Source organism: Haliotis rufescens, unplaced genomic scaffold, assembly GCF_023055435.1.
Source record: "Haliotis rufescens isolate VD_foot unplaced genomic scaffold, xgHalRufe1.0.p SCAF_24, whole genome shotgun sequence".
NCBI classification, from domain to species: Eukaryota; Metazoa; Mollusca; class Gastropoda; order Lepetellida; family Haliotidae; genus Haliotis; species Haliotis rufescens.
Window position 1 is genome coordinate 1,413,910 of NW_025963935.1, and position 11,687 is coordinate 1,425,596.

Here is an 11,687-nt window from a genome sequence, read left to right on the forward strand (position 1 = left end):
AAACAACAAAAGAAAGAAACAAACAAACGTTTAATGGATCTATGACAGTTCAGTTAGATGAATGTGTTTCATCTCTGGAATTTATTTTGTCCTCATGTGTTCAAATAAACATCCAGCTGTGTGTTTATCAATCATTAATATGAAATAAACTATTGTTTAAATCATATGTGTTATAATCGCCCCTCCCATTCCCAATATTCGACAGCATTGGACGTTCATGTAGAACTGTTGCGTTATAATTTAACACGAGCATGACGGTGTCAGACAGGTTAATCTAATCGAACGTGTCAATGCCGCAGGTCTCGGATATTTCGGATGACCGTGACAGAATCGCCCTGAATGAACACGCCGCCACATCCATGCAGATGATATGCATTGTCACCCAGAGTCTCGTTTTATCACGTTGCAGGCGGGATATGTCTGGTGTTCCGACTTGCAGTTAAATATTAATGGTGAGGTGGAGTGTTGAGGTAAGCGTCTGAGACAGTGAACACCCGCCTGATGAAGTAGTGTTTTTGGGGGAGGGGAGAGGTGGGTGGAGGGGTGGAGGGAGATCGGGAGAAACAGGCAACACCCGTCTGATGACGTCGTGTGTTTGGGGGAGGGGAGAGGTGGGTGGATGGGTGCAGGGGTTGGTGGAGATCGGGTGAGACAGTGAACACCCGTCTGATGAAGTAGTGTGTTTGGGGGAGGGGGTGGGTGGGTGGAGGGGTGGAGGGAGATCGGCAGAAACAGGCAACACCCGTCTGATGACATCGTGTGTTTGGGGGAGGGGAGAGGTGGGTGGGGGGTGGAGGGGTTGGTGGAGATCGGGTGAGACAGTGAACACCCGTCTGATGAAGTAGTGTGTTTGGGGGAGGGGAGAGGTGGGTGGGGGGGTGGATGGGTGGGTGGAGATCGGATGAGACAGGGAACACCCGTCTGATGAAGTCGTGTGTTTGGGGGAGGGGAGAGGTGGGTGGGGGGTGGAGGGGTGGGTGGAGATCGGCTGAGACAGGGAACACCCGTCTGATGAAGTAGTGTGTTTGGGGGAGGGGAGAGGTGGGTGGGGGGTGGAGGGGTTGGTGGAGATCGGCTGAGACAGGGAACACCCGTCTGATGAAGTAGTGTGTTTGGGGGAGGGGAGAGGTGGGTGGGGGGTGGAGGGGTTGGTGGAGATCGGCTGAGACAGTGAACACCCGTCTGATGAAGTAGTGTGTTTGGGGGAGGGGAGAGGTGGGTGGGGGGTGGAGGGGTGGGTGGAGATCGGCTGAGACAGGGAACACCCGTCTGATGAAGTAGTGTGTTTGGGGGAGGGGAGAGGTGGGTTGGGGGTGGATGGGTGGGTGGAGATCGGCTGAGACAGGGAACACCCGTCTGATGAAGTAGTGTGTTTGGGGGAGGTAGGTGGGGGGTGGAGGGTTGGGTGGAGATCGGCTGAGACAGTGAACACACGTCTGATGAAGTCGTGTGTTTGGGGGAGGGGAGAGGTGGGTGGAGGGTGGATGGGTGGGTGGAGATCGGGTGTGACAGTGAACACACGTCTGATGAAGTCGTGTGTTTGGGGGAGGGGAGAGGTGGGTGGAGGGGTGGAGGGGTGGAGGGGTGGAGGGTGATCGGGTGTTCTAAATGTGTGACCAGGTTTAGTGCGTACGATTGTCTCAAATGTTCCAGTCGAAAACTAGTCGAGTGAGTGAGTGAGTGAGTGAGTGAGTGAGTGAGTGAGTGAGCGAGTGAGTTTAACTCTGCTATTAATGATGCGTCTACCATCACTGCATCTGATATTGAGGATGGGCTTGTACCACTGTACCAATGACAGAATCGAGCCTTAGTATTTCGGCGGGACGGGCTAGTTTAACCACTGACCCACCCCTTCCTGTACTCATCAAATAGGAAGATGTGGGAAGAGGTTACCGTGCGTGTGTGCGTTCGCGTGTACTTGTGCGTGTGCGCTTTCCATGAACAGTTGCATGGAACGCCCAACTTGATGTGCCTTTCTCATACCTTTATGCTGTGAGAGCACCACCATCTTTTCTGTTTAGCGTGTCCTTCAACACTGACCATGTACCTTATTCCAGCAAAGACACGATTGCTATTCGCTACATGTCTTCTCACTTTAAGGGGGCACGGGTGGCCCAGTCGTCTAAGTCGCCGCGATTCGCTGTCCAGAGTTGCGTCCCTTGGGCAAGCCAGAAACTTATGATTGTGGGGTCAAATCCCGGTTCGCCACAATTATGTTTCTAAGTTTGTCAGCACAATACCCGTGCTCGTGGGTTTCACCGAAGTGGTAAATGTCTGAGACCTGCATCACTTCGGGCTTTCCTCCCATATTAAGCTGACACGCCGCGATATCTTCTTTGATAGAAGTTGGAGTACTAAGTAAGGATAAGAATTTATGGATGAACAACTTCTTTATTACAAATAAGAGCGACGTATCACTTGCTTGATAACGGTGTTAGAACCTACACCGAAACGTCGCTCTTTATTGCAATAACGAAGTTGTTCATCCATAAATTCTTATCCTTACTTACGCCGTGATATAACTGGATTATTGTTAAAGGTGGCATTAAACCCAACTCACTCACTCACTTCTCACTTTAGTAATCCCACACGTACCTGCGCCTCCATTTCTGCCCATGTTTTAGTCTGTATTTTCCCACAAGCCCTTTCTGTGATGCAAAAGCCCTAACTGAAGCAAGTCTAGATTGTCCCCAGGTTCAGAATCTATCACAGTGGCTCCTTTTCAAATTGAATGAATTTTTTGTTTCTATCAAAATTATATATTTTCAGAGACTAAGCGTTTGCCTGCCATGTTGTAGCGCCATCTCCAAGTCGCCATCATTCCCATCCCCACGTCCTCACTGTCGACGGTTGTGTTGCGTGATTGCTGCATATACATGCGAATCATAGCCTGACTTTTAACCTATTCGAGTTGATTCAAAGCGCTAGCCTCGCCCGGTCACTCGTCATTAAATGGCACAGGGCACATGACAAAACAATATTTCTTTATATGAAACGATTTTTTTGGTATATTAGTCACATAAGTTCATCGAGACAATTTTCGAAGTTTTCCCATGTGTGGAATAAGTTGTGTATGCAGTTTGTTTGTTTGTTTGTTTGTTTAATGCAGCACTCAACAATATTTCAGCTATATGACGGCGGTCTGTAAATAATTGAGTCTGGACCGGACAACCCAGTGATTGACATTGTTGTATGAGAGTGTGATCTATTGTTGGACAATGATGAGATTCGGTAGAGGTTCATGGATTGTATTCGGACAATGGTTTGTTGTCAGGAATGTAGTACTATTTAATGTAAGCAGTAGTGAGGAAGTTATTATATTTAGATGCTCGAAATATCTGTAAAGTTTCGGAATATCATGGATGGATGTCAAGCGTTATAGAAACATTTGGAATATTCTGTGATGTTCTAGTGACACTGAGCTGGTCTGGTTGTAAGTGTTGTAAGCTAGTTAGATTATTCGTGGAACGGGTGCGTGCCTGTCTCATCTCACATTCCATCTCACATTTTATCTGACATTACATCAAGACCAGCTTTCGTGTGAAGATCACTTATCACCCGGAATCCCAGCGCCGAGGCCTATTTCGGAAGCTTGACCACTATTGACCACGGCGAGGTGATTATTATTCTTGTCATTGTCATTTCCACTGCTTTCACATTTTATACCGCCATTAAATATTGGACTGTTACTCTATTGCAAACAGCCATTGTAATGGCTGTGCAGTGATTTGTACTGATTTGTAAACCTAGTTAATTGTGTGATACAATTGTTGATTTTATACTATGTGTTAGTTGTTTGATAGTTCCACACTAAATTCTTTCACGTACAATCTGGGAATCGACACGTGTCATCATGAGCATCGTCCACGCAATTGGGATCCATGGCATTCATCAACCAACTCAATGATCCTGACCACCCGATCCCGTTAGTCGCCTCTTACGACAGGCATGGTCGCCTTTTATGGCACGCATGGGTTGCTGAAGACCTATTTCAACCCGGATCTTGATATGAAGTTGGGGTCGAATCCGGTTCGCCTCGATTATGTTTCTAGATCTGTACCACGGATGGTAGACCTGCATCACTTCGGGCTTTCCTCCCACTTTAAACTGACACGCAGTGATAGTTGCCTCTTACGTAAACCTTAGTAAAACACACCGTAACATTTTATCCTATCTCACGTTGACACAGACACGAATGTCGTGTACCCATACAAATACTGTCTGCAGGTGACCCGTGAAGATTCCGGGGTAGAATAGGTCTTCAGCAACCCATTCTTGCCGTAAAAGGTGACTATGCTTGTCGTAAAAGGCGACTAACGGGATCGGGTGGTCAGGCTCGCTGACTTGGTTGATGCATGTCATCGATCCCAATTGCGTGGATCGATGCTAATGATATTAATCACTGGATTGTCTGGTCCAGACACGATTATTTACAGACCGCCGTCATATAGCTTGAATATTGCTGAGTGCGGCGTTAAACAACAAACCAAAACTCTGCAGGTCAAAGGAGGCTGGACGGAAATGCACGTATTTAAGCCTCGTGATTTACCTCCTAGGCTCGTAAACGAGATACATTTTCGTTTTCTGCCCATATAAGTTAAGAAATCAATTTTGATTGATTCACCCTAGAGGATGGTTCGAAACACATGGAACGTGATGTTATTGAATGGATAATTTAGATTTATTAGACTGTTAGCTCGAAGAGAGGCTTTTAAAAGACATCGATGTCCTCATTTGCAGTACATGATGTTATAGTGTTTTGGCTCATAAACTTCATTAAAACCCGTGAAGATCCGGGGTAGAATAGGTCTTCAGCTGCCATGTTTGTCGTAAAAGGCGACTAACGGGATCCGGTGGTCTGGCTCGCTGACTTGGTTGATGCATGTTATCGTATCCCAGTTGCGTGGATCGATGCTCATGATGTCAATCACTGGATTGTATGGCCCAGACACAATTCTTTACAGACCGCCGTCATATAGCTGTAATGGCAGAGTGCGGAGTTTAAAAACAATGAAACAAACAAACAAACAAACGAACATTAGCTTTATTGTACTATTGAATTTGAAACGAGTTGATTCCTTATATTAATCGTCTTTGCATATTTTCCATAAAAAACCTAGGATGATGAAATATTCGGTCCTAAAAGGCTAGGGAACATATTTTTACCGGTGTTGCTGGGAATATTCCCGCGGCAAATGTCTATGTATTCAATCCTTCGCGTTCTCATCTATTCTTTCCGGAAACGCCGGAAGGCAAAGACCTAGAACATTTCGAATAGTGGCCGGAAATTAAACATGTTTATCGGTGTCGGGTTGTTCATATACATGGGGTATTCAAAATCTGGACTGGTATATGATACGAATGTGACCTAGTAACCAGAACCTGTTACGAGTTAGGTTTTAATAGTCGTTTAAACCCTTCTCTCGAGGTACATTAAACCACACCGTGTAATGTCACTCGGCATCAATGTCTAGGTAGTTATACAATCCGCGTAACCTGAGGAACAAGCAAAATCGATGAAAGAATTTAAAAACATCGACGCCGGCACCATATGGTAGAACCAGTCCAGGATCATTACAAAACTTGGATCGCAATTCCTGCCACAACCGGAATTGGAATTTTATGCTTTGGCAAGAAATGGATCAATTTGTCCGTCTTTGGAACAGTTCAAGAAAGACATGTTCAAAACACAGTATCTAAGACAACTAGGTTTTTGGTGTTACGAATAGCAGCGGACTTGCGGGTCAATTAATCGATTGAAGTGACGATATGAAGTGAAACGTTTTTGGCTTTTACCAAACAAATAGTTTTTTATAGAAGCGAGAACTAATGACGTCATAACTGATGACATATTTTCTTTTTTGTTGTCATGTCTCATGTCATTTGTTGCCATTGGTAGTCGACTATCCTTAATAAATAATTGACTACCCGCCCATCAATTTTCCATCTACCCGTATAATCGCAAAGTGGATGTTATAGTCCCCAATTATAATTTTTTCATATAAAACTTTGCGACACTATTTATGAATATAAATTATTTACATAGCTATGTTTTTAAGCATCTATTATCTAAAACGGATCGCGACATAATGAAAAAAAACAATAATGGAAGATGACTCATTGAATTGGTCTGATAGAAAGTCTTTATAAACGTCAGCTGTCTTGAGATATCTTCTGGGGGAAGCGTACAAACAGCCAAGACATACATTTGTTGAACATTTCTCCCTGAGGCAACACGTCCCACGGAGGTTTTGTCTGCAACAGAGGGAGGATTAAGGACCGTGAAATAACAATGGTTCGGCGTTAAGAATTCAGGATCTATTGAGTCCGTTTCCACGGCAACAAGTGAAACAACATTTTGGATCTGCCTAGCGCTGTAAGTGGAGATGCGGTGCGGTGAGAGTTCACCACCACCCTCAGTACCGGCCATAATAGTGTCCCCTCAATCTGGATTGATTTTTGTGATCGAAGTACATGTAACTGGCTGTGTGAGTTGAGTGTTGCTTTGCGGCACACCCAGCAAAGTTATAGCTGTATAAAGATATGTTTTACTTCAAACTTGTAACCATGGTCGTTGTCATTGCCGAGGTTACATGTATAAGACTATTGGGGGGTTGTAGGGTCGGATAGGGGTCGGCGGTACAAAATCGGAGGACTTGTGACGGTGTAATGTTTTGGCGTCAATAGGGGTGGATTGTTGTAGCTTGTGACGGTGTTATGCATTGGCGTCAATAGGGGTGGATTGTTGTAACTTGTGACGGTATTATACGTGGGAGGCAATAGGTGTGGATTATTGTAACTTGTTGCGGTGCTATACACGGGAGTCAATAGGGGTAGATTGTTGTAACTTGTGACGGTGTCATACATGGGAGGCGATAGGGGTGGATTATTGTAACTTGTGGCGGTATTGTGCATGAGAGTCAATAGGGGTGGCTGGTTGTAACTTGTGGTGGTTTTATGCATGAGAGTCAATAGGGGTGGATTATTGTAACTTGTGGCGGTTTTATGCATGAGAGTCAATAGGGGTGGATTATTGTAACTTGTGGCGGTTTTATGCATGAGAGTCAATAGGGGTGGCTGGTTGAAACTTGTGGCGGTTTTATGCATGAGAGTCAATAGGGGTGGATTATTGTAACTTGTGGCGGTTTTATGCATGAGAGTCAATAGGGGTGGCTGGTTGAAACTTGTGACGGTGATATGCTTGGGCGGTACGTAGGGGCGGATTGGGGTAACTTGCCGCCTGATATGCGCGCATATGGGTAGATCTTTGTTTAATCTCGGTAGTTTTTTTCCATTTCATCGGAAACATAGGAGTTGAGTGGACGAATGGATATCTTGTTACCATATTATACAGTACATTCAGGTGGATGTTGGTATAGGATTGGGTAACGCGCTATAAAGATTAATGGTAGTATTGCGATACATTAAGGTAGACTGTGGTACATGAGGGTTGATGGTGGTTTGAGATTGGGAATCGCGTTATAAAAATTGATGCTTGTATTGCGATACACTTAGTGGATAGTGGTACATGAGGATGGATAGTGGTACATGAGGGTGAAATGTGGTATAACATTGGGTAACCGCTATAAAGATTAATGGTAGTATTGCGATACATTAATGTAGACTGTGGTACATGAGGGTGGATGGTGGTACATGAGGGTGAATTGTGACACATGAGGATGGATGGTGGTACATGAGGGTGGATGGTGGTACATAAGGGTGGATGGTGGTACATGAGGGAGGATGGTGGTACATGAGGGTGGATGGCGGTACATGAGGGTGGATGGTGGTACATGAGGGTGGATGGTGGTATATGAGGGTGGATGGTGGTACATGAGGGTGGATAGTGGTACGTGAGGGTGGATAGTGGTACATGAGAGTGGATAGTTTTACGTGAGAGTGGATGGTGGTACATGAGGGTGGATGGTGGTATATGAGGGTGGATGGTGGTACATGAGGGTGGATAGTGGTACGTGAGGGTGGATAGTGGTACGTGAGGATGGATAGTGGTACATGAGGGTGGATAGTGGTACGAGAGAGTGGATGGTGGTACATGAGGGTGGATGGTGGTATATGAGGGTGGATGTGGTACATGAGGGTGGATAGTGGTACGTGAGGGTGGATAGTGGTACATGAGGGTGGATAGTGGTACGTGAGAGTGGATGGTGGTACATGAGGGTGGATGGTGGTATATGAGGGTGGATGGTGGTACATGAGGGTGGATAGTGGTACGTGAGGGTGGATAGTGGTACATGAGGGTGGATAGTGGTACGTGAGGGTGGATAGTGGTACGTGAGGGTGGATAGTGGTACATGAGGGTGGATAGTGGTACATGAGGGTGGATAGTGGTACATGAGGGTGGATAGTGGTACATGAGGGTAGATAGTGGTACATGAGGGTGGATAGTGGTACATGAGGGTGGATAGTTCTCCTTTAGGGTGGATAGTGGTACATGAGGGTGGATAGTTGTACATGAGGGTTGATAGTGGTACGTGAGGGTGGATAGTGGTACATGAGGGTGGATGGTGGTATATGAGGGTGGATGGTGGTACATGAGGGTGGATTGTGGTACGTGAGGGTGGATAGTGGTACATGAGGGTGGATAGTGGTACATGGGGGTGGATGGTGGTACATGAGGATGGATGGTTGTACATGAGGGTGGATAGTGGTACATGAGGGAGGATGGTGGTACATGAGGGTGGATGGCGGTACATGAGGGTGGATGGTGGTACATGAGGGTGGATTGTGACACATGAGGATGGATGGTTGTACATGGGGGTGGATGGTGGTACATGAGGATGGATGGTTGTACATGAGGGTGGATGGTGGTACATGAGGGTTGATGGTGGTACATGAGGGTGGATTGTGGTATAAAATTGGGTAACGCGCTATAAAGATGGGTGGTAGTATTGCAATACATTAATGTGGATTGTGGTACATTAATATGAATTGTGGTACATGAGGATGGACCCGTGAAGATCCGGGGTAGAATAGGTCTTCAGCAACCCATGCTTGCCGTACAAGGCGACTATGCTTGTCGTAAAAGGCGACTAACGGGATCGGGTGGTCAGGCTCGCTGACTTGGTTGATGCATGTCATCGATCCCAATCGATGCACATGATAGTAATCACTGGATTGTCTAGTCCGGACTCGATTATTTACAGACCGCCGTCATACAACTGGAATATTGCTGAGTGCGGCGCTAAACAACAAACCAAAACATGAGAGTGGATGATGTTACATGGGGTGGATGGTGGTATATAATCTAGTCATACAGAAAAAAGATATATGTGGCTAGCAGTTGATATGACATGCTTTGTGAGAGATGGATGAGGAAGGGCCGGGTTATACACTACCCGAGTCGCCATCAGGTGCTGCGTCAGATCCTGCACCAGGGATGCAGCATCTCTCCAAGAAGCAATGTCGGCCTGAGCTGCCAGTCGAGCAGCGCCTCTGTTGCCGGCATATTGAGAATGTCCGCACTGGTGCACGGACGTGGAATATGAATGATTCATGCTGCCAATTGTTGGAATGTGTTCTGGTGTAACTGATATAATATAACTTGTATATATCAGGATATTGTAACTCTGGGATTGATGAAACACGGTGTGCCAACTCCAGTTGCTGATTATTATTTACCCATAAATTTGCATTGTGGTTTGAATATTTATATAATGTTCTTTTCTAACATTGATCACCGAGACTTCCCAGTGAATGCATTTTCCCAAAGGTCTTTGAGTAAACGGCATGACTTGGATGTAAGTGTCATTGATTGGTCTGCCTCTGTAGCACGAGGGATTTTTATCCTGTCATGGGATGTATATTGTGATGTATTACCTCGGCTGTCCGTGTGAACCTTTTATTGTCGTTCGAATCAAGTTGAATCATATGTGAAAGGCGTGGCTACATGATCTTGGTCCATGCTGGTTCTGGTGCTGACGGTGCTGATGATGTTGGTGATGATGAGGGTGATGATGATGGTGATGATGAGGGTGATAATGATGATGATGATGGTGATGATGATGATGATGATGATGATGATGATGGTGATGATGATGATGATGTGATGATGATAATGATGATGATGATGATGATGATGATGATGATGATGTGATGATGATGATGATGATGATGTGATGATGATGATGATGATGATGGTGATGATGATGTGATGATGATGATGATGATGATGGTGATGATGATGATGATGATGATGATGATGATGATGATGATGATGATGATGATGATGATAATTGATGGTGATTGTGGTGATGATAATGGTGGTGATGATGATGATGGTGCTGCTGCTGCTGCTGCTTCTGCTGCTGATGATGATGGTGCTGCTGCTGCTGATGATGATGGTGGTGGTGATGATGATGATGATAATGCTGATGTAGATGATGATGATCACGCAGGTGATGATGGTGATAATGCTTGGGCTGACGACCATTTGCAGTTTGAATTTCCATGACTGCACGACTGCGTGTGACATGTGACATGTGATACAATCTGACATTCTCCGTGTGCCTACCCCACATGCAAGCATCAGATAAGCACTACATTACAGTATTAGATGACAGCAAGCCGTCTAGATTGATGTCAGCACGGCACGATACATGATATGGAAAGTCGTTCACGTGGGACACATAACATTGGCTATCGCGTTGTAAAAAAACTGTATCAATACTTCCGTGCAGAGTGGTAGAACACCGTTTCAATACTGACATGCGTGAAATATAACACTGTTTATTATCTAAAACACTGTATCAATACTGCCACGCAGAGTGGTAAAACACCGTTTCAATACTGACATGCGTGAAATATAAAACTTTTTTTTTATCTAAAACACTGGATCAATACTGCCACGCTGAGTGGTAAAACACCGTTTCAATACTGACATGAGAGTAGTAAAACACTCTTTGTGTTGTAAATCACTGTATCAATACTGCCACGCAGAGTGGTAAAACTCCATTTTACATTGTTTCAATACTAATATGAGAATAGTAAAACAATGGTTGTGTTGTAAAACATTGTATCAATATTGACGAACAGAGCGGTAAAACACCGTTTCACATTGTGTCAATACTGACCTAAGTGTAGTAAAACACTGTGTGTGTTGTAAAACATTGTGTCAGTACTGCAGCGCAGAGCGGTAAAACACCGTTTCAATAGTGGATAGCGCATGCTTCAGCTGTAACACTCTACAATAGACCCACCTATCCTGGGCCTCAATAGCGGGTAGTGCATGCTTCAGCTGTAACGCTCTACAATAGACCCACCTATCCTGGGCCTCAATAGCGGGTAGTGCATGCTTCAGCTGTAACACTCTACAATAGACCCACCTATCCTGGGCCTCAATAGCGGGTAGCGCATGCGTCAACTGTAACACTCTCGACAATAGACAGCCGACGATGTGCTAATCTGCAAAACTATGATGCTGTGTATTGAATAAAACATCTCCCCTGCAGAGGCTTACTACGTTAATCGATTAGGTAGCCCTTTACTGATACATACTTGATCAGACGCCGTACAGCCCTAGTCGATTGACTGATGACAGTGAGTGCGTGAGTGAATGAGCTAGCTGCGCGTTCGGTTCCAAATTCAATTGAGCGCGGAAATATCTACAGGTAACCTAGCTCTACATTGAAAACAGTATGTCTATATCCTTATTAGGCCTGGGAGGTAAC

General features: G+C 45.2%; 1 protein-coding gene across 1 annotated transcript; it reads right to left on the reverse strand.

The window, feature by feature from the left end:
• Nucleotides 1–378: 378 nt before the first annotated feature.
• On the reverse strand, nucleotides 379–9,515 carry LOC125383514 (pollen-specific leucine-rich repeat extensin-like protein 1). The gene is made up of 2 exons (XM_048401836.1): nucleotides 9,357–9,515; nucleotides 379–1,416 (listed from the first exon to the last, which is right to left on the reverse strand). Exons 1-2 carry the CDS (start codon nucleotides 9,513–9,515, stop codon nucleotides 379–381), a joined length of 1,197 nt encoding a protein of 398 aa, XP_048257793.1.
• Nucleotides 9,516–11,687: the final 2,172 nt, after the last annotated feature.